This window comes from Lynx canadensis, chromosome B1, assembly GCF_007474595.2.
Source record: "Lynx canadensis isolate LIC74 chromosome B1, mLynCan4.pri.v2, whole genome shotgun sequence".
In the NCBI taxonomy this organism is placed as follows: domain Eukaryota; kingdom Metazoa; phylum Chordata; class Mammalia; order Carnivora; family Felidae; genus Lynx; species Lynx canadensis.
In genome coordinates, this window is record NC_044306.2 from 119,228,325 (window position 1) to 119,254,970 (window position 26,646).

The window sequence follows — 26,646 nt, forward strand, 5'->3', positions numbered from 1 at the left end:
TAAACCATGAATTCTATTTTAGAGGTAACAGCAAGGCATAGCCTCAGTCAAACTTGACTTATTTATTATTATCTGAATCCTGATCTTGTCTCGATATTTTTAGATGGAGTTGTTGATGATATCCTTTATAAGGGATTCCTCATTTTTGTCAGATAGGTTTATCCATATTAGTTCTCCAGAATTTTCTTCTAAAAAGTTAAACATACAGAAGAAAAATGGAGGTCTTGAGGTACAGAACTCATATTTTTAAGCACTTACTATGCACTTTTCCAGTTCCATTCAACAGACATTTATGAATTCTGATAATGTGCAAGGCACAGCACAAATAATCAATACCTTTCACTTACCTTATTTCTATTGATCTTGACTTCACCCCTATGAGGTGAATGTTCTTGTTTTTATTTTTAAAATAATAAAGCTGAGGTTCAAAAAGTTTGCATAAGTGACAGAATAGGATTTGAACCTCAGTATGCCTGATTCCTAAGACTATGCCATGATTATCATTCCATGCTGCCTCTACAAAGCAAAATCCTTATCAACTTGCTTACCAGAGACAGAGAACTCCTTTGAAACTCCATTTTTAATTCTGCTAGCAAGAGAACCAACAAAATGGTTTTGTTTGTTTTTGTATAGGTATATGGCCATTATTGATCCCTTGAAACCCAGACTATCTGCCACAGCAACCAAGATCGTCATTGGAAGTATTTGGATTCTAGCATTTCTACTTGCCTTCCCTCAGTGTCTTTACTCCAAAATTAAAGTCATGCCAGGCCGTACTCTTTGCTACGTGCAATGGCCAGAGGGTCCTAAACAACATTTCACGTAAGTTAATTCTTTATTGTGGTTTTCAATTCAATTTATTGAACACTTAAAGAACTATAGGTTGGGAGCAACAATTAAGCAAATAAAACATAAACATTTCCCTCAAGGGTCCATATATTATTTGGGAAAAGAGACACATTAAAGTACTAGAATACATGGGTGCCTGGTTGGCTTAGTTGGTAGAGTAACTCTTGACCTCGGAGTTGTGAGTTTGAGCCCCACAGTGGGTGTAGAGATCACTTAAAATCTTTAAAAAAAAAAAAAAGTTTAAAATACTACAATATGGTATGGTCAATAAGTTTTATAAATTACAAAGGTTACTAACATGAAAAATGAGATGACTTTTATATGGGGTAACTCTAGAGAGTTTCCTGGAGGAAGTGATAAAATCCCTGGAGATGAAAGCAATGCACAAAGGAAAGCAGGGTTGTTATTAATTGAGAAAAGAATGGGAAAGGAAGAACTGAAGCCCAAAGGTGCTGATTGTCCTTTTAAAGTCCTGGTTAGGGATAGGCAGTTCTGGTAGGTTCTTGGTTGTGTTCCTTTGTTTTAGCATTAAAGAAACATAAACACTAGGTTGGAAAATAATTATGAATGTTACACAATAGAATTTGGTATTTCATATTTTGGACACATCTTAAGAAAAGCAAAAGGAAAAAAAGTAATCGGGCAACTGTTTGCATTTTTTATTCCGATAATTTAAATTTTAATTCAATAAAATCTAATGCAGTGTCCTATTTTTTCTTTAAAAAATAACCAATGATGCAAATACAATGGTAATCTTTTATAATTTTTTTAATGTTTATTTATTTTTGAGAGAGAGAGCACAAGCAGGGGAGGGGCAGAGAGAGAGGGAGACAGAATCCAAAGCAAGCTCCAGGCTCTGAGTTGTCAGCACAAAGCTGGCCATGGGGCTCCAACTCGCAAACCACAAGATCATGACCTGAGCTGAAATAGGACGTTTAATATAAGGGTCATTTTTTAAAGCAGTCACTTTATCAAACTTCTCTACCCAAAGTCCAGATTTGTTTTTAAGTTTTTATTATAATTCCAGTTAGTTAAGATACATCGTTATATTAGTTTCAGGTGTACAATATAATGATTCAACAATTCCATACATCATCTGGTGCTCACCATGAGAAGTGCACTCCTTAATCCCCATCACCTTTTTAACCCACCCCTTCTCACCCACCTCCCTTCCAATAGCCATCAGTTTGGGTTTTTTTTATTAAGAGTCTGTTTTTTTAATTTCTCTCTCTCTCTTTCCCCCTTTGCTCATTTGTTTTTTTCTTAAATTCTACATATGAGTGAAATCATATGGTATTTGTTTTTCTCTGACTTCCCAGAGTCCAGATTTTTAAAGAAAAATATTAGGAAGTATTTAATTGAAGGAAAAGCAGGAAATAGTTATTAAACTGAATACTGTTATTCTATCTGATATTAATAAATCTTAGCTGTATAACAAAATAAAAGTAATCATAATAATAAAATCAAGTTATTTGTTGACTGAATCGCTTCCCACTGACTGTAACTCAATACTTAAAAAGCTATCAGGAAACGGGAAGGCAAGGAGGTTTAAGATTCCCTTTACAAAGAAACAGGTATTGAGAAGACTAGTATACCAAATTCTTTAGTTTCCTTAAAGCCTTCCTAAGACAGCGGAAACTACACAAAACTTTATACAAATTTTAATTGTGTGGTTATATTATCAGTTGCCCTTCTATTCCTCCCCACCTGCATCCTTATCAATTTTTTAAATATTTATTTATTACTTTTGAGAGACAGGGAGAGATGGGGGAGGGGCAGAGAGAGAGGGAGACAGAGGATCCGAAGTGGGCTCTGTGTTGACCATGAGATCGTGACCTGAGCAAAAGTCGGATGCTTGGCTGACTGAGCCAGGCAGGTGCCCTTACATCCTTATCATTTTGACTTAAATCTATAAAAACATAGAATTTAGTTTGCTAATTTATAGTATCTTGACACTGATGTGACTAACACACCCGAATGTTATTTACCAAATTAATAATGCTATCAAATGTGTCATGACATTAGAAATGCATGTAAATGTCTTTACCTGATTTTTTAAATTATAGTCATATATCTTGTGGATCCAGTGTGGTTTAGAATATCTAGTTACATTTTCTTCTTTGGATAAAAACAATTTATTTCAAATATTACTGATGTTGCAAGGGTATATAGAATAATTTTGCATATGAGAAAATATCTGTCAGTTGATTTGTTTATTCTGTCTCATCTTTTTGTCTGTGATGATAAATTAAATTAGGTTAGCTCAACAATTACCAAGCAGAGAAATGGCATTCGTCCAGAACCTCTAGGCAAGGAGAGCATGGGCAGTTTAAATATGCACTGCAATGCAGCTATACTTTTTGTATATGAATCAAAGATTGGCAAGGATCAGCTGGTAGCATTTGGACAAATATAGTAGACAAGAGCATGATATTTTGATAAATTTGTGAAATGAGGACTTGGAGAAAATGTGGAAATAATCTTTGGAATTTTCAATTATGATTTAAAAGAAAATGAATTCAAAGTTCCCCACATATTGCATCTCAATATGATCTTCAGCTTGCGTTTGTTTGCTTTTATTTCTTGCAGCTACCATATTATTGTCATTGTACTGGTGTACTGTTTTCCATTGCTCGTCATGGGTGTCACATACACCATTGTTGGAATTACTCTTTGGGGAGGAGAGATTCCAGGAGACACCTGCAACAAGTACCATGAGCAGCTAAAGGCTAAAAGAAAGGTACTGTTCATATAATTTTACCCAGCATTTGTGTAAGCGGCTCATCATAGGGGAAAAACCTAGTTATGACATTTTAATATAATATGATTTAATGCTTTACTCCTATTTTTTTGTCTTGTTTTCTTTCTTTTTATCAACTCTTTCTTTTAATTTCTTTTTGTCTTCTATAAGCACTATCCATGTACAGAATCGGTCTGGAATAGTCACTTTCTTACAGGACTTTTATTTACCTTTTATAGAGTATTCTCAATTACTCCACCTGCAACTTATGAAATTTCACTTTAAGCCCAGTGATTATATTTCTGCAGCTGTAACTATCTTTGTCCTTTATTGAACAGAATGCCTCAGATGCCCTCTAATCATCCAGCAGTTTCCTTTATCCCCAGGATCTCTCTTAGTGTGTGCTATAGTTTCCTAATATCCATCTTCCTATCCCTCTCCCACGCCTCCTGCCCCTCCCCTCCCTCCAACCCGCCCCTCCCCTCCCTCATCCCCATCTGTACACAGCCATCATGTATGTCTGATTAAGAGATGAGAGCTGCATTAATATTCTTCTACAACTTATTGGGTGCATGAAAAAGCTTACTTTTGAACAATTCACATGAAACAAAAAGCTTCTAAAGATTATTATATTGACATTTTACTAGGATTATTTTTTTCATTAAGATGTTTTTACTATCATGTGACTCAATATGTGAAATTTTAAACAAATGTGTGGAGTTAAAAAGAATCTTACAGTCATCTATTCCATCTTTCTCTCTTCAGTCGATGTATTCCTAATGCAAATCAGAAATGCTTTCCCAAAGATAAGAGTCATACTGATTATGCCAATTATTATTTATTCCATTTACGATTCACTTATTTATGTAGAACTACTACCTACCACATGGACACTTCCCTTAAAAAACACTCAACAATTTAAAAACCACTTACCTACAAACACTCACTTAACAAAGATCAATCAGGTTTTAAAATCTAATGTAGAAATTTGATTCTATTTTAGTACTGATATGTTTTTCCTCTGTTATCGGTAAATAGTGGAACATAAGACTTATGTTCAGTTAACATTTCACCATGGTCTCTAGTATTTGGAAACAAAAGAGTAAGCGTGAAGTTCACATTAATTTAGTCATTTCAGCCTATAATATTATAGATTTATTTATCTTTCAAAAAATTACCTTAAAAATGAAGTACACAAACAACTAAATCATGCCTTTAGCATCTAAAAAAATTAAAATTTAAAATTTAAAAAAAGCCTCTAAAACTAGAAGAATTTCAACAACATGGTGACCTTAAATTAATAGTTTCTCTTTCTACTTTGTAATTTCAACCCTCACTTGCTAACATCTTGCTCATATTGCAAGATACTCTTTGCAGGTACTATTTTCTTATAGCTATACTTCAGGTTCATCACATTAAATAACTGATACGGATTTCAGAATAATGTCTGTCTTTGTATTACTCACCTAGTTTCTCATCTTTCATTTCCTTCTTATGGCTTAGGCATCTTTTTTTTTTCTTTTTTCACATTTTTTCCCTGTTTACTCCTAAACAAATTAAAATAAGCCCAGTATTTGTTGATTATAGTTCTCTTTTTCTCATATACATGTGATATCTTCTAGAAAGAAATGAAAAGTTAATCTAACTGTTCCTCTTTATTTTTGATTTGAGTCCCAGGGACAGGAAAAGCAAGAAAGAATATTTTTGTCTTTGGCCTTATATACCTGATGAAAGTAAGGCATAAATATTTAATTTTTATTTCATTACTCTTCAATTTCAAAGCATGAATATCAACTCAAACTGAGAGAGTGACCCTTCTAGAACATTTTAAGAGTGTCAGAAATTTAAAAGCTCCAGTCCATATTTCTCTGAGATTGTGTTCTGGGCTAAAATAATACAAAATGACATTCATGCCATGAACTTCTCATAATAAATCAACTTGTCCTTGGATTTCGTTCACAGGCATTTATTAGTATGGTCATCAGTATCTCAGAAGTAATACTCATTTTATCTAAAAATTTAAAATTTCAAAATTGAGCTGGCTTTCCTCTTAATTATTTGTATCCAAAATTAAAATATTGTCTGATATGGCTTGGAATATAGTTTTTTATCTAGTAATCATATGTTTTGGGTTTTTTTTAATGTATGTTTATTTTTGAGAGAGAGAAAGACACAGCACGAGCAGGGGAGGGGCAGAGAGAGAGGGATACAGAATCCAAGCAGGCTCCAGGCTCTGAGCTATCAGCGCAGAGCCTGATGTTGGGCTGAAACCCACAAACCGTGATCATGATCGGAGCGAAAGTCAGATGCTCAATCGAATGACCTACCCAGGTGCCCCATATGATTTTTTTTATTATTTTTTAACATTTATTTATTTTTGACAGAGAGAGACAGAGCATGAGTGGGGGAGGGGCAGAGAGAGGGAGACACAAAATCTGAAGCAGGCTCCAGGCTCTGAGCTGTCAGCATAGAGCCCAACGTGGGGCTGGAACTCATAGACCACGAGATCATGACCTGAGCGGAAGGCGGACGCTCAACCGACTGAGCCACCCAGGTGCCCCGCCCCATATGATTTTTATATTTTAATATGACAACTTAGGTCAAAAATATAAACCCTGCTCTGGATGAACATTTTTAATTATACGCTATCTTCTGGAGAATAAATCTTTGATAATATAGATTGGATTTCAGAGATTAAACAAGAGAGTATTGGTTATAACAGTGCAAATTCATCATGACCATGGGGGGAAACAACTCCATAAGAAACTCTCAGCCAGCCTCCTGGTAATAAATGAGTAGTGGAACCCCCAAATACATGAATAAATGAAAGCTTAAGAAATTTTAGTCAAATCACTGAAATCTTTGCAACTGTTGAGAAACATTGCTTTCATTTCTCTTTCTCCCCCAATCTGCAGAAATTGTGCTCAATTTCAAACATTGATTAAATTCTCTGAAGAACAGTCAGTAAAATAAATTACTATGTCTATGTTAAAGAGAATGTATCAATCCAAACATTAAACTAATATGAAACTTTCAGATAATTGAAGATTAACTTCCCTGTTCAATCTTTACATATGTCCTACCTAAGTATATATATATTGTTTGAAAATAATACTACTAGTTCTAGCCAACACCAGGTAAAAAGACTAAATATTAGTCCTAAGAAATAAGTTAATACTTCTGGAAATATTTCCTCATTAAAACTGGAGTGCTGAAAATGAAAATCACTATTAAAATCCAATGACTCTACAAAGCTCACTAAACGCTAGAAGGATTGTCTGATATTTGAGTCACATATATAGAACTAGTCTTCCAAAAAAATGGTAACAATCACACTAACAAACTCTTTCTTATATAAGTGTATTTTACAACTTCAAAGCACATTGTATACCTCATTGCACAACCAGATATCCTTAATTTATAGTAAATGTTCTAGATTTTAAATTACTGTATGTTATATACCTATTGGCTTTCAATATAAGACTATTTAAAAATGCATATTGAAATAATAATGTACCTTTAATGTAATAAAGTGATTAACTTAAGAATTCTGGCACTTTATTTTTTTTTATTTTTAATTTTATTTAAATCCAAGTTAGTTAACATATAATATAGTAATGATTTTAGGGGTAGAATTTAGTGATTTATTTACCTATAACACCCAGTGCTGATCCCAACAAGTGCCCTCCTTAATGCCCATCACCCAGGTAGTCCATCCCCCCACCCAATACCCCTCCAGCAACCCTCAGTTTCTTCTCTATGGTTAAGAGTCTCCTATGGTTTGCCTTCCTCTCTCTTTTGCTTCTTATTTTTCCTTCCCTTCCACTATGTTCACCTGTTTTGTTTCTTAAATTCCACATTATGAGTGACATCATATGATATTTATCTTTCTCTGACTTACTTCACTCAGCATTATACACTCTAGCTCCATCTTCATTGTTGCAAATGGCAAGATTTCATTGTTTGATCACCAAGTAATATTCCATTATATATATATATATACATATATATATGTATATATATATATATGTATATATATATATATATACACCACACCATTAAACACACACCATTATATATATATCTTCTTTATCCATTCGTCAGTCAACGAACATTTAGGCTCTTTCCATAATCTGGCTACTGTTGATAGTGCTGCGATAAACATTGGGGTGCATGTGCCCCTTTGAATCAACATTTTTGTATCCTTTGAGAATCTCGGCACTTCAAACAAGAGTATTTTCAAATAGTAGCAAATTATAAAGTATTGATTAGGGGCGCCTGGGTGGCGCAGTCGGTTAAGCGTCCGACTTCAGCCAGGTCACGATCTCGCGGTCCGGGAGTTCGAGCCCCGCGTCGGGCTCTGGGCTGATGGCTCAGAGCCTGGAGCCTGTTTCCGATTCTGTGTCTCCCTCTCTCTCTGCCCCTCCCCCGTTCATGCTCTGTCTCTCTCTGTCCCAAAAATAAAAAAAATAAACGTTGAAAAAAAAATTAAAAAAAAAAAAGATATCACAATTATCATATTCTACATTCCTCAAATGTGTTTGAGACTCAGTCAACTTTCTATTCTGTTCTATGGAGCTGTTCATGCTCATCACCACATTGGTTAAATTAATGAAACTTTATAATGTATTTTAATATCTAACAGGACAACTCTCCACTGCATTTGTCTTTTTTCTTTCCAGAATCTTCCTAGCTATTTTTACTTGTTTACTTTTACATAAGAATTTTACGAAAACATTTTGTCTATTTAAAAACGATTTTTGTTTTTGGAATTAGATGATAACATTTATTAACTTTGGGAGAACTGGACCATAAATATTTAGTAAGGAGAAACGGAAAGGGTTAATGAGTGGATAAACCAATGGCATTCTTTTATGTTACTTGACAATTGAATGTAATGACTGGGAGCAGAGATTCTTAGTGTGCCAAGTTCAAATGCTGACTCTGGGGTATATCTTGGGTAGTATAAACTATCTGAGCCCCAGAGAGGCTACAACCCCTATAAAATGAAGTGAAAATAATAATAATGCATGAATATCCATATGGTTATATAGACATTAAATGAAGCAATACATGTAAAGTCTCCAAAAAATACCTAGCTCATAGAACTGTTCTCAGTGGGGCACCTGGGTGGCTCAGTGGGTTAAGCGTTCGACTTCGGCTCAGGTCGTGATCTTGCGGTTCGTGAGTTCGAGCTTCGCTTCGGGCTCTGTGCTGACAGCTCAGAGCCTGGAGCCTGTTTCAGATTCTGTGTCTCCCTCTCTCTCTCTGCCCCTCTCCCGTTCATGCTCTGTCTCTCTCTGTCTCAAAAATAAATAAATGTTAAAAAAATTTAAAAAAACAGAACTGTTCTCAGTAATTGATATCTGTTACTTTAGGCACTTTACCATGAATATATATGCCAGTATTGTAGAGATCAGAAAGCATCATGTGGTAGCAAAGTAAAGAGGTATAAAGTTGGCCATTTGTCTTTTTAAACATAATATTGACCTACATTGTGTCTGTGCTCTTAATCCCCTTCATTTATATCATCCATCCGTCCACCTGCTTACACTGACTTCCTTCCACATATATATTATTTAATTCTCACAATAGCTATATGTATTTTTCTTGATTTACAGAAAAAATGAAACCAAGTCTCAAACTTATAAAACTAGTAAGTGGCAGAACTTGGATTTGAATCCTGGACACAAGTTTTTAGGGCTGTGTTCTTTTAGAGAACTAGTTGAAAGACCCAGGTTTCAGAATGATACCTTATGTCTATTACTTGTATTATACAAGGTACATTCCTATATATTGTCTGTACTGACCTTCATAATTTCCACAGTAAGTAGGCCTCATGGAAGGTATTTCCTTCCATTCAACAAATGAGGGAATTAAAGCTCTAGGAAGGTGAACGTTGCCCAAACTTAAACAGCTGGTAGTTGTACACATGGAACCCATTTAGTGCTATGGAATGCAAGATAACCATTCCTTCCATTATGTTCAACGCAAAGAATTGGCAGCTACCCTTAACCAATATTTTGCTCATTAAAGTTTTCTGCCTGGTCATTCTGTTACACATCCGAGCTTACCCTAGAATAGTGCTGTCCAATGGAAATTTCTGTAATGAAGGAAAGGTTCCATATCTGCCATGTCCAATATGGTAGTCATTAGCCACATGTATCCAATGAATTAACACCAAGTACAGCTACTATAACAAGAAATTAAAATTATTTTATTTTATTAATGTAAAATGAAATTTAAATCATCACATCTGGGTAGTGACTGCCATATTCCTATCAGTGATGCTCTAAGAAGGCATAAGAACAATAAACCAACTAATTATTATACAACCAGTGTTTACTCTCACTTACTGTGATAATATAGTAAGAATTGAAGAAAATTAGCAATTCTACCATTAGATTCTTAGAAAAAATAAGATTCCTTTAACATTTTGCTTATAGAATTCTGATATTTGAAATATTTTTTCTCTATTCTTGATTCTTATTACGTGTTGTGTATTTCAACTGTATTGTGTCACATATATACTTATTTTTGCTAAGTTTCTTGAGGCATAAGTAAAGATTTCTTTGTAACAAAAGGGCCATCATGACTTCGTTGCATTTCTGACATCATACCTAAAACAAACACATGTACCATATTTGTGCAGGGTTAATGGGAAAAACAAAACAAAACATGAACTGTGGAGTCACATCGGCTGGTTTGATTCCTGGTTTGTCAGCTACTGGTTCTCTGACTCTTAATCTCTCACCCTCCACTTCTTATTTATAAAATACCAAAATACTTTTTCTTTTCTAGAAACTTTTTGATGAGGGCTAATCAAGATAATGTATGTATTAAAGTGTCTGGTACCTAATGCTCATGAATATGCGATTCCAGTCTGCTCTCACTTTCATCTATTCGTGAGACAAAAATAAACCTAATTATGATCACCAATAAAAAGAACAATGCTTATGGTAGCTTTATAAAAGCAACAAACATGTATTGTGCTTGTTCTGTGCCAGACACTTGATTTCGGTACTTTAAATAGATTAGCCAATTGAATTCTGACCACCACATGGGGAAGGAACTATTATTATTTCGTTTTACAGATGAAGAAGCAGTCAATAGATAGGTTAAGGAACTGCCTCATCTATTGAATAATAAAGATTTGAAGTCAGCAAATCTTATTCTAGAGAATGTGTTCTTAACCTATTACACTGATCATTTCTGTATGTTGCTCAAGGGGGGAAGTAAATAAGATAAAGTAGTTCTTTACTTATTTTTTGATTTGTTTAATTATCAATAATACAATTGAATTACATTATTATATTATTTACTGACATTCTTTTTTTTTTTAAGTTTTATTTATTTAATAATACACCCAACATGGGCTTGAACTCACAACCCTGAGATCAACAGTCACACCCTCCTCCAAGTGAGCCAGCCAGGTGCCCCATTTTTGACATATTCTGAGTTAAAAGGCATTTGAAGATTAAACTAACCAAAGTATATAACAATGTTTTGGGAAAATAATTATTTCCCAGTACCAGCAGTCAACTTAAAATTTATTTCTAGTACCAGCAATCAACTTAAAAATTAATTCTTAATAAACAATTCATCAGTAAACTAAGACTGCATTCAGTTACCAAACTGAAGAGGTATCTACTTTAGATATGTAAAAATGTGCACTAAAAATGTGTTTCTGATCATTACAAATCATAAAAATTCCCCAAATTTTCATAAGAAGAACATTATATCACGTCCTCTGAAGGATAATAATAGTGAATATAGGCACAACCACCTACTGAGCATCGTGAGCGCAAATTCCTCTTCTCATCTCTCTTGCTCCTTCCTTCCATTCTCCACACCAACAACCTACTGAAGCCCAAGTCAGAGGTGCAGAGAAAACTCCTTCTGCCAGAACTACCTGCTCCTATTTACATTTATTTTATTTCAATTTTTTATTATTTCCAATTCATTTTAAAAAACCTTTCAACCAATGCAGAAAATTCCACTGATAGCATTGTTCCTCTTTACTAGAGGTAACTACTTAATAACAGGTTAGTAAAACATTCTTTGAAAGAGATGAATTGCCGAGTGATCACTTATGCAGCTATTTTTGTGCTTCCAAAAGGAAGAGAGTGAATATCACCTGTTTTCTTCTATTCCTATTTAATTTGGCATCATTGTCATACAGGCTGTGTTAATAGTCATGTGTAGTCTTCAGCTTCTGACACTTTGTCAGCAGAGGATGACTCTAGCTGTTTATTCAGCATGGTGACAGATTGATTGGTACTGACTCATATTTATATACTTTCTCCAGCTTCCATTTCAAAAGACCCCATTTGTTGGAACAAGAGCTAACTTGGGATACCTGTGGTAAAAAAAAAAAATAAAGCAAATACAGCTAACCTAAACCCTAAGAAAATGAGCTCATAAAACCAGATGGCCATTTTTTTAAGCAATTCAAATGAAGACAGAAGTCCTCTCATTCAAATTCATAGTAAATAAGCTAGCATGGACCTCTGTTACTTTATTCATTTTTGAAATAAATGGCCATTAGGATTATAAAATCTAGATTTGATAACATTGATACTCAATGTTTCTTTAGTTAACTTTTTAATTATAATAAGATCAGAAGCTTAAGCACTGATGGGTGGATGGATGGATGGATGGATGGATCGATGGATGGATGGATGGATGGATGAAAGAATAAGGTTTTGAATCAGCTACCTACTCATGAGTCACGTATATGATCTCATTTAATAGTCTCACTAACTCTGAGGTTCTACTGTACTACCTAACGGCTGATGTAACCAAGGTTTAGAGAGTTTAACTTACTTAAAATTATGTATTAAGTGAGTAGAGGAATCTTATTTGGATCCTAAACTAACACTAAAGTCAAGGAAATAACCCACTGCTATCCTATCTCCCTTTATACAGTTAGAGTACATTATGCATAATGTCAGTAAAAGAGATTTTAAAAAGAAGGGAAATAATTCATGTTACCATTCTAACACTGTTTAGCTTTTTATACAATGAATGCTCAATACATAAATGGTAAAAAAACAAATTCCTTCCATAAGTTAAATCAGTCTTATTCTATTGTCCATGTAACTCACAGTACCTCTCACCTCTTTCAATTATCCATGAATGTTCCATTCATCATGGAATTTTATGTTAGATTTGTTTTAATTTAGTGCTGACATAATCTTCCATCTTTCTACACGGAATCTCTTATCTGGAAACAGATTGGTTTTTGTTCTTTAATGTATAATTTTCTTCTTCATTCATGACTTTTCATTCCACTTTCAGTACATACAGCTTTGAGGCTGACAAGATTCTTGTTAGAATTTATTTCAATGTTCTCCACCTCTTATCTGATAAAGTAAATCTCTATAAACATTAATGTCTCTTCCCCCTCCCAAGACTATGTCTATCTCTAAATGCTGCGTCCTCCTGTTTCACATGCTTGCGTAGTTTTTAATGTAAACTTAAAAACTTTTAGCCAGGCTATGTGTGCATACATGAAATATCCACTTTGCCAACAATGACATATTATTAAATAACCATTTACAATATTTAATTTTAGAATTAAGCTGTATTTAAGTTTGAGTACTTTTAGAGTATTCTAAAAAGTAGAGAATGAAAGAATAAGGTAGATTAAAAAGGCAAATGATCTATATGATCTGAAGAGAAAACAGAGTATTGAAAGAATACAGTAGATTAAAATTAATTTAAACTTATGTTTGTAGTGTTCCTAACAAATGTGGGTCATTTTATCACAGGTAAAGCTTCTGATCTATTGTAGAATACTGAGTAGGAGATATGCCTTACTCACCATTGTATCCTCAGTGCTTAGCATAATGCCTCTGGATGAATGGATGGATGGATGAAAGAAAAAGGTTTTGGATCAGCTACCTACTGATTATATAGATTATAAAATGTGAAGTCACCTGATGTGACTTGTTAAAAGTCAAAATCATTGAAGGGAAGAACGAGGTCTGGAATTTAGACTTCCTGAGCTCCACCCTGCTATTCTGCCCCTCGTCCCAGCACACACAGGAAAGATTTGAGACTAAATCTGCAGAATAAGGTCAGTGTCTTCAGAACTATGTTAATATCCTCAGCACTAAAAATGAAGTCTACTTATCTATTGCTGAATGAGTTAAACTGCTCTTGAAAAGTTTTCATATTTCATTAAATAAAAGTATTTCTCAGCCCAGCCACAAGTAAAATATGGTATAGGACTTTCCCTATTGTACAGATTCTTCCAATAAGCTGAGAAGTCTAGTCAGTAAAAAGACTTTATATTATGCATATAATACTCATTATACAATTCTAAATCCCTTTAGTATAAAACTATGCTAGAAAAAAAATGCCTCTTTTCATAAAGGAGAAAAACACATCCCTGCACCTTATTCAGCTTTTTAAAGACCCTGTTTCTAAATTCAGTCCCATTCTGGGGTAGTGGGGATTAGAACTTTAACACATGAATTTGGGAGGGGGACACAATTCAGCCCTTATCAATATCAAATATAAATTGCCTGACCATGTAAAATAATTAATCAAGAGGTTCAGTTAACAGAATGATGGGTAGCAGGGGTATACTTTTATGCTTAAGTTTTTCGTATCTCCATAGCAGACTTGCTAGCCTAGCAAACATTTCCACAAACTTCCCATTCTGCCCCATGCCCTCAGCTGGTAACTTCAGCTATAAGTCTTTTTCCAAAAAAAAAAAAAAAGAAAAGAAAAGAAAAAAAGAAAAAAGAAAACTCCCTTCCAGAAACCCAAAGAATACATTGAAGAATAAGCTTTTCTTTCTTAGTGCCCCTTTGGTTGACAACTAGGACACAGGGGTTGACAGAATCAAGGGCTCTCTCTCTGCTGGAGGCAACCAGTACAAGATATCAGATTAAATTAGCCACTTCAGCCACTGGAGGAGCAGCTATGTGAATTCCACATGTGTAAGTATAGAGCTCACCGTGGATCTACCTTGGTTAGGTAACAGAATATGCATATCAGTTATATTTCAAAATATCTGCCAGATATGATTTAGGAGTGTTGAGGTGATGTGGCGGAGAAAGGTGCAAGGAAAAGGTATGAGTTCGATAGAGACGCCATAATTAAGAACCACAGACTAAGTGACTTAAAAACAGAAATTTATTTTCCCGAGGCCCTGCAGCCTCAGAAGATCAAGGTGTCGGCAGGCTTTGGTTTCTTTAAGGTCTCTTTCCCTGGCTTATAGATGGCCATCTTCCTCTAGAATCTTCCGGTGAGTTCCCTCAGTATCTAAGTAAGGACAGGAGTCATATTAACTTAGGATCCACCCATATGACCTTCACTGCACCTTATTTAGCTTTTTAAAGACCCTGTTTCTAAATTCAGTCCCATTCTGAGGTACTGGGGGTTAGAACTTTAACACATGAATTTGGGAGGCGGGCACGATTCGGCCCTTAACAAAGAAGTTATTCATAACTTTTAGAAAGAAATCCTCTGATTAAGTCATTTCAGGGTTCTGGGACTTGCTGGCACCAAGGAGTATTTCTATTTCTGCTGTTACAAAGATGTAAGTTCCTTAACAAGTTGAGAGTGGCTAGGTTAGTGCTCCCCTCCACTTCATTCAATAGGCTTGTTGTCAACCGAAAAAGTCGAAACCATTTTTGTGTTTGTTTGACTTGAACATTTTACTCTTTTTCATCTTTATTTGGCAGTTTGCTTTTGAGAGCCCTTTCACCACCGTTATCCTCCAGCCCTTTTTTTTTCATCCCTACCCTCAATGGAACAGTTCCTTTTAAAACTATTTCACCTTCCCATCTTTACACAATCTTTGCAGTGATTCGAAGTGCCCGGCATGATACCTGCACCCCCCCCCCGACCCAGTGATCTATGACTCTTACTCCCCCCTCCCACCCATGGTTAATGAAAGCCAGTTCCCAGTAATCTCCCATTTTCATTGACCATTAGTTATGTGACCTGGTTTTTAACTAACTTCATGTATATCACTTTTTCTCGTGTGTCCTGAATGAAAAATGTAAATTTTCCCAAGGACTGTAGATTAGTGGAAAGGGAGAATTTGTCTCTCAAAACATAAAACTCCTTTGGCATGTCTTCCCAAGTCAGCAACCAGGTAATTATGTACATCTCTCTCTCCCTCTTTATCTTCTCTTTCTCCACCTTTCCTTCTTGCAGCCCCTGCTTGATCCATTTCTCTGCTCCAGAAAGACCAATGCATCCACAATTTTTAAAGACAAATTTAGCACTGTCCCAAATTTAGTTCAAACTGTAGCACTGTTCCTATAATTCAAATAAGTCCAAACTGGCAAATTCCCATCTATGTCTATTACCCTTCTCAGCAAACAATATATCCTTCTTTATACTCAATTTTGCTCCACTCCAAGACAGGAGATGGTTACAAATAGAACGATAATGTTGTTGTTGTTGTTGTTGTTGTTGTTATTGTTGTTGTTGTCGGCAGCATCACTGTTTTCTGTCACAGTACGTTGCATAAACCCTTTATGTACGTGATTCTAATTATTTGCTCTAAGCCTTTTTCAGATGTCTTTCTGCTCCTTTTTTTATTTTCATTTCATCTCTGAAAAGATTTCAGAGAGACTTTACTCCTTTGTGTAGATGGCTAATGCTAAAGGACCATGATTCTCTGTATTTCTATATGCTATCCTCAGTGTATTTCCGAATTTATGTATTTTTTAATACATAATACATAAATACACTTATATTCCTTCCAAAGCTCTCTTTAATCTGTTTTTATTTGGAAATATTTAGAACTGGTGAAGTCATACATTGTGAATTTTTCTTATGTTTTCATTCTCAGGTATTATCTTCAGATTATTTCTGCCTCATTATTTTATCATTCTCCAACATGATCTGGCAGCATTATACAAATCTCTGAAATAGGAATTTCTAAAGCCTTTTGCCACAACCATCTAAGCCCAGCTGAGAAGAATGATTTTCACATTGACACCTTAAAGGAACACATACATGTTTCACATATTAATTCTGTATAGGAAAAGAGCATCTTAAAAGAACTGAAAACAATGGATAGAATAGCAGTTGCATACCAGAAGAGAACAGGAATTCCAGTACTAATTAGAATAAACAACAGGTCCTTCAATGCTATCCATACTGAATAAAAGGCGGAAGATCACGTATGAGATAGTAATTTCCTTTATATTAACAACACCTCACTGGAAATTGAAAACTGATGATTGATGGTCATAAGCTTATATACCACAGTTAATCCAGCTTGAATCCCACAGACTGGTTTATTTTCAAACAAGGTTTCATGGACAACTAGAAGACACTGCTTCGTTCACTTGACTGAGAAAATAAACCAGGTCTCCATCATCATAACCCCAGGTTACATTCTAGCCATAAGATTTCATAGGACATCTCACAGAACATTTCATTACCAGACCAAGGATTTTTACTAGGAAGGACTCTGTACAGGGAGCTCTAATTCCACTGCTGGGAGACAATTCATAAATCAACTTGCATTTACTTGGAGATCACCTATAATACACTGAGTGGGAAACCATAGACCTGATAACTCAGTTTCTATTGATCTCCTGTCTTCCTATAAGACATTTTAGAATTTAGGCAACTTTGAGAAAATGATTCAGATGTGAAGGTTTTTACCCACACCTTCCTCAAGTCCCATAGTCCTAAAAGGAAGCATAGTTCAGGAATGTTTTGCTATAGTGATTTCATTTCTTAATACATATGTGATACACAGATGGCTGTTTGATTATATCCATTATATAAAAAACCAAAAAATATTTTGCCATAAGCAAAAGGAACTGTTTTCCAGCATGTGAAGTTGTTAATATTTTCTAAAGGTTTTGGAAAAAAGTCACAGAATCCCTGTCTTTGGGTGATTGAACAACACAGATCAGATTCTTATCTCTCTGCAATATGTTGCCTCACACACAATCATCTTTTTTCATCCAACTAAAGTACCAGGTTATATTAGTTGGATGAAAAAAAAAAAAAGCTTCTAGGTTTTTTTTTTTAGCTTCTAGTTTTGTTTATATTAATTTTAAGAAGAAAAGGATGAATCTATTCATTTTGAATCTCTTTCTTTTATTTTATTTTTCAGAGAGAGAGAGAGAGAGTACACACATGTAGGAGAGGTGCAGTGAAAGAGGGAGAGTAAGCAGGGGAAGGGCAGAGAGTGGGAAAGAGACAAAATCCCAAGCAGGCTCCACACTGTCAGCACAGAGCCTGATGCAAGGGTCAATCTCACTGACCATGAGATCATGACCTCAGCCGAAATCAAGAGTTGGATAATTAACTGACTGAACTACCCAAGTGCCCCCTTGAATCCTTTTCCTAAGAGTGTTGTAGCTATACTCCAATTTGAGAGTGGGTAGATCCAGCAAATGACCTTAAATTCCAATTCATTCTGATTTTTGTCTTCCAATTCATTCTGATTCAAACTTCAATATGCATTTCATTTTAATTTTAGGAAGTATGGCTCCTTAAAGCTGGTAAATGCCATTCCCTTAAGGCCTTAACAATGGTCACTTCTGGGTCTGATTGCTCCTTGATCTTAGCTCCACAGCAACACAGCTCTTCTGCAGTACTGAACAACTCCCGGAATTCTATCTGGATTCACTTCAGGGTGGAGCTTATTACTCACAAGGCTCATCGTCTACACACTTCATCACGCTTCCGCGAACTTCCTCTGGCCACAATGTTCTCATGTTCTTTATCCACGCATTACTTGGGCTCTGATCTTTGCACTTTCCTCTCAAGAGCAGTCTTCCATCAATTAAACCATCCTTCACTTTACTATGACTCCCCTCAAAATTCAAGCATGCTCATATCTCTTCCATCTCTTATTTACATCCACTTTCTCCTCTTGTTAACCAATCTTTTACTCCTCTCATTAAAGCTTTGTGGCTTCCAACACACTATTCTGCTGAAACTATTCTTGCCAAAGTTACTTTTGCCATGTTTGTTGCTAAATTCATTGGATATATTCAGTCCTTGACCAGATAGAAGAAATAGATATCTCTGATCACTTCCCACTTACCATGTCTCTCCTGTGTTGTCTCTTTTCTTGCCTCAGGCCATTCCTCTTCAGTGTCTTTATCTGGCTTTTCTTCTTCTAGCCACCTCTAAATGCTACCCTTTACCCCAGAGGCCCATCCTTCTTATTTTTATAGCTTTTGTATAGCTTTTGTCTTATTGGGATCATTTCATCTACGTCAACAACCTTGAAAATTACTTCAAATCTACATTTACATTATGCCCATATCTAGACTTTTCTTCTGAGGTCCAGGCTGTAAGCTCCAGACTAAAATTCTATTAATCATCTCTCACCCCAGTCCTATGTTTAATATAATAAATGTTTCAAAATAAGCTGGTCAAAATGAAATAATCATCTTTATTTCTGAATTCTTCTTCCCCAGTTCAAAGAATATTACTAATAGCTGTAGAATGGCCCAGACAAAACAGAACAAAAAACAAAACAAACAACAACAACAACAACAAAACCTGGAAATAATCTGTAACATCTCCCTTTTATCAACCGAAATAGAATCAATAACAAGGTCAAATTAACTCTGAAAGCACTCAGATTGCCTTCTTTCTTTCGTAAGCTCCGGCTCTACTCTTATTTAGATATACATAATTTCTCCCCAGGTTATATACTTGCCTACGAAAGAACCTCCTGCCTCCATTAAGTCTCACTCAGATAAAATCCATTCCAGTGTCTTCAAAGTGATCTCTCTAAGATCTGAATTTTTTAATGCCCTCCATAAAATCCTTTAATGGCTTCTCTGGCCTATAAACTGCATGTTGCCCCTCCCTAATCTCATTTTCATCTACTCCTCCCAACTTCGTCATCAACACGTCTTATATTATACACTATATGCAAGTGGGTCAAACCATTTGTACTACTAGAGTAAGGCATAAATTTTGCATATTTTATTTTCTGTGACCAGGACACTCTTCTCCCCTACTCTTTCACCCCTTCCTTTTCTGCTCCTCTCACTTGGCTATCTCCTTTCTGTCTTTTGATTATATCACAACTACTTCTTGTAGGAAGCCTCTTTGATACCTCCACCCCAATTTGCATTCAGACACTCACAACATCATATGGAAAAGTCTAGCATGCAACTTACACTACATTATATAGAAAACATCCATTTGCTTAACTATCTCCTCCAACAAACTCTACAAAGCTGAAGAGCAACGTTCATGTGTTACTCATCTTTAGATATTCAACAATTTAGAGAGTGACTAGCATAATTCAGGAACTCTTATAAATGCTTTTAAAATGAACTAATGAAGCTGTTTCCTTGGATTTTTTTTTTCTGATGACCAAATGCCCTTGAAAGAAGATTGAAAAACAGTGAGAATTTGATACTTCTAAATTCATAGACATTGAACTTTCAATATTTTGCATAATTTTCACTCCTCATTTTTCTTCTCTACCTATAAGCTTCATGAGGTCTCAAGGTATATTTTCTTTAATAATTGACATTTCTCCTGGATGCCTGATGAACATAATTCTTTCAAAGTGGGGACAGATGATAGCTTAATTCTGCTATTCCTTTATTCAAGTGAGTCATTACTTTAAAAATAATCGTTATCATATGTGAAAGTTTATACATAATGTGAAGAATAGAATATTTCAAATGAATCAAAGGTTGCTATATGTTGCTTGCTTATGTGTCTTAAGCCATTACTCAAGTGAATCATGGTCTTCTAATATTATGACTCAAATATTAAAAGATCATGACTCATTTTGGCTCTCCAAATCTGGTTTTAATTTTTGATAAGACATTGTACGCTAATTTTCATGTTTTATAAGTTGCTAACAAGAATAGACTCCAGTCAAAAATAGTAGCAATTAATGGGAACTCAACACTTCAATGATTTTGCTAGTTTAAAGGTTCTAAGAAAATTATTCTTCTCTTCTAGTAGTGATAGAAAAAAATCCTATTATAGGAGTATAATTTTGGAAAGTGATATGAAATACTGACAAAACGAATCAAGTATTATCAAGTAATTATCAGTATTCACATAGTCATAATTGAAATATCTAATACCTTGTATTGATTTCAGGTATTGTTATAACATTTTCATTTGTAACAGTTTTGATATATCTCCTGAGAGCCTACATCCTTTAATTCATTATAATCACCTTTTCCTGTAACTATTTTAACATATTTATCATAGTTATTTACAGGCCTTATATGCAAACTGCTGAACCTATCGACAGTTTTTGGTTATATAATAATTTTTGGTTTTATACTGGATATCATGAGATAGGATGTTAAGAGACTCTGTATGCTACTATCTTCATCTGAAAACTTCTGTGCTTTCTTCTCGCGGTCAGTTAAGTTACTGGTGGATCATTCAAATTTGTGGAAATTGGTTTTATACTTTGTTAGGGTAAATCTATTTTAGTTTTGCCCTTAGTTTTAGGGTTAATCTCTTAACTGTGGGTATAGCATTTACTCTTAAGGCCTAGCTCTTCTGGAAAAACCCAAGATGTTTACTGAGACCGTCTAATTTGGTGAGACTCAAACTCTAAAATTCTGTCTCCCCCTTTAGAAGTGGCTGCTAAAATCTCTTCACTCTTGCATCCTTTTAGCTATTGTTTACCTCCCAAATTGCTCATAGCCTTGGTCCTGCACATGTGAGTGTAGGACTGCCAAGGACTTAGGAAAAGTTTGCATATATATATATATATATATATATATATATGCATATATGCATGTTCACTCTCCTTTTGATCACTATCCAGTGTTATGAAAGTTTTGCTGTTGTTACTGTTGTTTATATTTTTTTAAGAATTTATAACTATTTTTGGGAAAAATGAATTATGTGCATACACACATATACATATGTGTACCTGTGTGTATACATATACAAGCCACTGTCTATGTACTGTATGCAATACAATATACCCTCTATATATACTTGTGTACATTATATACAAATTACATAATATATTAGTGCGGGTTTTTTTTGGAAACATCTTTATATACGTCTTGTCCTTTATCTTTGGTTGTACCTTTTGTGCTATGTAGTGACCCACGAACTTGGACTAATGTTTCATTTCATATTCTCCAATATCCCAGCTAGGAGTTTCCTCTAACACAAGTCATTAGTTTCTGACATTACTGATCTAATTGAACCCCCAAAATTTAATTTTCTAGATCACTTCCAATTTTCCTGACACATGATGAGGAAGACTTAAATTTTCTATTTTAGAATATATTTCTGGAATCATTAGAGCAGAGAATATAACTTTTTCCCAAAAGTTACTCATGCATCTAAAGGAGTAGATACATAGGTTAGGTTCTTTTTTCTCAGATAAACTTCACAAACCAACTGAAAGCTCAAATAGTAATAGGAAAAAATCCTGAGATTATATGCCTTGAATTGATTTTACGTTCTATGTATTATGGTTAACAGTTAAATGGTCATTACAGTCAAACTGTTTTTTAACTTTTTAAAAATTTTATGATGTTTTTATTGTTCAGTTAATAGTTGATTAAATAAGTTTCACTTTACTAATTTTCCAGTGGTAAAGCTAAAACAAGTATCAACAACAGAACATTTATTAATCTTTTTCTTCCTGGTAATATAATAGTGTTTAATATAGGACAGCTTTTCAAGGGATACATTTTATCCTGTTATTTTATAGAAATATGTTATATTGGAGAAATGGCAAAGCCACTGTTAAGTATAAAATAGTTAGGCTTGTTATTTTCTTTCACTGCAATGGAAAACATAGATTTGATGCCACTTCTCACTTTTTTATTCTCTCTCTTAATATCTCTGTCTCCATCATTCACAATCACATACACACAAACATACACGAATAACAGGGACTATAATGAAAAAAGAGCTGTTTTTTAAACTCCTATTGTCTGCACATTTTCTGTTATAAAATTTGACAAAATTTCTTGGCTCTCTAGTACTCAGTCTGCATTTTACCCATTATCCCCCTGTTGCCGCCATAGCCTCTCTTTGCCTTTAAAAAAGGCATGTTCATAGTCAATTTAGGCCAGTGTATCAATGATTTAAAACACACATATAAATTAGTCAGATTTGGGAATAAAATAAAAATGAATATCTCAGCATGCCCAGAGTATCTTATGAACCTGGCATCCACGTTTCCATTTAAATATCACAACCCCCTACATGATGAGTGTTCTTGTCTTTTCCCTCCTAGTAACACTATTTATATGAAGAAAGATTAAGTAATTTTCTGAAGGCCACAGAGCTGTTTCTGAACAAGGCCTAGATTTAAATCAAGTCTTAGAGTCTAGTGCTCTTGACACCATATATATTTCTGTGCAGTGAAGTCTTCAAGGTTTCCTTGTAACTATTCCAGAGAGTCTGTGCTTAAACATACACCACTGATTAGCCATTTGATGAATGATTAAAATTTTTTGGCCTCAACACTAAATAGAACCAACTTAATAAATCCTTAAAATATCAGGGAAAGAATTCCTCTCTGCAGCTCCTTAAATAAATTCTGTGTTTTGGGTCTCTCCAAATTTGGAAATCATTCTTCCTAGGCCAAACAATGAATTGTGATATATTAATATAAATAATATTAAAACTAATATCAAAAGAAAAACATTACTTTCTAGAAAATATCAATAGATAATTAACAACTCAAAGGAAAAGTCTAGAAAATAAAAGAACTAAACACATCCATAAATGAGCAATTGAAAAAATAATATCTTACATTTATTATTGCTAAGGACCAAATTGTGTCCCCCCGACCCCCAAAAATTCACATTTTGAAGCTCTATACCTAATATGATTGTATTTGAAGATAGGGCCAATAGGGAGATAATTAAGGTTAAATGAGGTCATAAGGATGGATGGGGCCTTGATTCAATAAGATTAATGTCCTAATAAGAAGACACACCAGAGAGCTCACTCTCTTTCTTTGTGAACATACAAAGAAGAAATCCTGTGGGACCACAGTAAGATGGTAGCTGCCTACAATCAGGAAGTGGACTCTCATCAGAAACTGACTATACTGGTACCCTGATCTTGGACTCGTAGCTTCTAGAACTATGAGAAAATGAATGTCTGCGATTTGAGCCATATAGTCTACAATATTTTATTATAGCAGCATGAGCTAACACCATTGTTTTATTATCAGCTATTAAAATATCATAGTAGTTTTGACAGTTTTCCCCCATGGAATCTTTAAAAGCATTATTTTAAATAATCTTCCTCACAATCCTACGAGAAAGCTGAAGTTTAGGGAGATTAAATAACTTGCACAAGATCACACAGATAATTTGCTAGTGATGCTGTGTGACTAGAATTCTTATCTCCTGGCTCTGCATCCATTCTTCTATCTCCATACCCATGTTGTGAGACTAAATAATAACCGCTTTGCATATGTGAAGACTCATTAGCATTAGCACCATCTATCACTGTTAAAAATATGACAATGTTAAAGACTATTTTTGCACAGTGCAAAATTATCCATATAATATTAATTAGTTCTGCAATATAGAGAGAATCCAAGGAGAAACTTTATAATGCTCTCTCTCTATGAAGATAAAGGTATATTTTATTCAGACTGCCACAGCCTTGGACTATGTATAAGAATGCCAATTATTTCATTTTTTTTAAAATTCTAAAATATATATGTTATACTTTATATTTTATTTTAAATTTTATTTTATTTTATATATTAAATACTATTCCATTTACATATAGATTTATTTACTTATCTGAAAAAGCGTAATCGTGTCTTGTATGTATTATTGTTCTAAATTCTAGAGATATAGGGATAAACAAAACTAAAATGTTCAAGACCCTCATGGGATTTGCATTCAAGCAGAGCAGAGAGACCCCCTAGATAAACAAAATAATGAAAAGATGTACTGGTAGTAATACCTGGAACAGGAGATTGACGTGTTTAAGGATGAGAAAGACGAGTGCTGGAGCATAAAGAACCAAGGAGAATATGTAATGGGTAAGACTAGAGAACAGGGCAGAAGCAAAATGCGGTAGAAATTTTAAGCAACAGTAAGAAGATTTGGTTTTATTTATTCCAGATATGATGAGGAAACCATTTTAACTAGAGAGTCAATCTATTTCATTTTTTTTTAAGTCACTCTAGCTATGGAAGTAAAGACCAGTGTAGGTGATTATTACATTCAACCAGGAGAAAGATAATGGTAACTTTTGCAGAAGCTATAGCAGTAGAGATGAAAAGCCATGAAGAGATTTAAAACATATTTTGGTGACTTGGCCAACAGGATTTGCCTCGGCAATGAATGCAGCAGTAAAAATGAGGGGTACAAAGAAACAAGCATGTCTTCTGAGTGTCTGGCTTCCAGTGCTAGATGGGCGGTGGTGTCACTTACTGAGATAGGGACATTCACAGAAGAACCAGCTTTGAAGAAGGGAAGAGAATGGAAGCTTTTTTTATACATAAAATTTTGAGATGTCTCTAAGACATCCCGATGAATCATCTATCCGGGGGAAGATGGTGGCCTGAAGCTCCACCTTCTCATCTACAACTTGCTAATTTTCCTGAGTGAAGCAGCAACTGAGATAGGACAGTGGGCAGAGCTCAGAGGGGTGTGTGAAATACACCTCATCATTGCTGAGACTGTGAGAATGTTAAAGCTCCCATTATGTACACGTGGGGCAGACTACCCTCTGCATCTTCCAAGAACACATAAGCAGATTTGCTGCTTGAAGAGAACACTTCCAGTTTATCTTCACAGGCAAGGATGAACAGAGCCTGGAGTTGGATAAAAGAAATAAAAGCAAGGGTGCCTGGCTGGCTCAGTTGGTACAATATGTTTGTGACTTGATCTCAGGGTTGTGATTTCGAGCCCCATGGTAAGTGTAGAGATTATTTTAAATTTTTTTAAATCTTTAAGAATTAAAAAAAGAAATAAAAACAAACCATAGGGAACCCAGCTGCTTAGAAACAAGAAGCAGAATACCAACAATAAGCTATACTTCATGAACTAAAACACAAAAGATAAGATCATTTAATTATGATACGAGACTAAATATATGATTTTTAAATGTAAAACTCCAACTTTTAAAAAAGATGTCACCATTGAGAAGTGAAGAAATATATCAAAATACAAATATACAAAACATCTAAGGATTATGAGGGGAAAAAAAACAGGTTAGAGGAGAGGTCTAGGTTAGCGATATGAATTCATTCACTTGAATAACCAAGAACTTACTGTATACAAGAATGTTTTATTGGGGTGCCTGGGGTCTGTCAGTTGAGTGTCATACTCTTGGTTTCGGCTCAGGTCATGTTCTCATGGTTCATGAGTTCAAGTCCCGTGTTGAGCTCTGTGCTGAAAGTGTGGAACCTGCTTGGGATTCTCTCTCTTTCTTTCTCTGCCCCTCCCCCACTCTCTCTCTCTCAAAATAAATAAACTTAAAAAAAAAAAAGAATGTTTTATTTATCTTTATCTCCAGAATCAGCTTCTTGTACTTCTTGACAATACTCCCTGTTAGAGAAGAAATGCATATCTACTTGACATTTAACTGTAATTAAAACACTGCCAGGCACTTCCCATATGTACCAATTGGCATTAGTGAAACTGAGGTAACTCACACAGTGCATGTAGCTTAGTGCTTTTCAGATAACAATTTCTCAACAAATTTTAGTTTCCCTTCAACTTAGGAGACAACTGTTTGTCCTTTACTTTTATTTTTTGAGATATGTATGTATATATATACTTATGTATGTATGTATGTATGTATGTATTATCCTCTTTCCTAAATTGTCTTATAAAACCAAAAGTACAACATGTTGTTACATTTTTGAGTTAATTACTTACAAAGAAAAGTCATTTCTTTTTTCTTTCCTTTTTTTTTTTTTTTTTTTTTTTTTTTTTTTTTTACCATTGCTGCTATTAAAGGACAAAAGCACAAGCTTCTATTGACTTATATTTGCCTTAGGGTGTAAATAAATCTATCCTGACACAAGATCACATTCTACAAAAATAAGTTTGTGTGTGGAAATAGTTTCTGTAGCCACCATTGAAATAAAATGCAGTGAACAACAGAGA

At 34.7% G+C, this 26,646-nt stretch overlaps 1 protein-coding gene across 1 annotated transcript in view; it reads left to right on the top strand.

Annotated features, from left to right (window-relative positions):
• TACR3 (tachykinin receptor 3) overlaps nt 1–26,646 on the top strand; it is a 97,800-nt gene that overhangs the window by 44,557 nt on the left and 26,597 nt on the right. The window contains exons 2-3 of the mRNA XM_030313337.1: nt 634–822; nt 3,439–3,589. Of these exons, the coding sequence (XP_030169197.1) occupies nt 634–822; nt 3,439–3,589 (340 nt within the window). The remainder of the gene's footprint in view (nt 1–633; nt 823–3,438; nt 3,590–26,646) is intronic.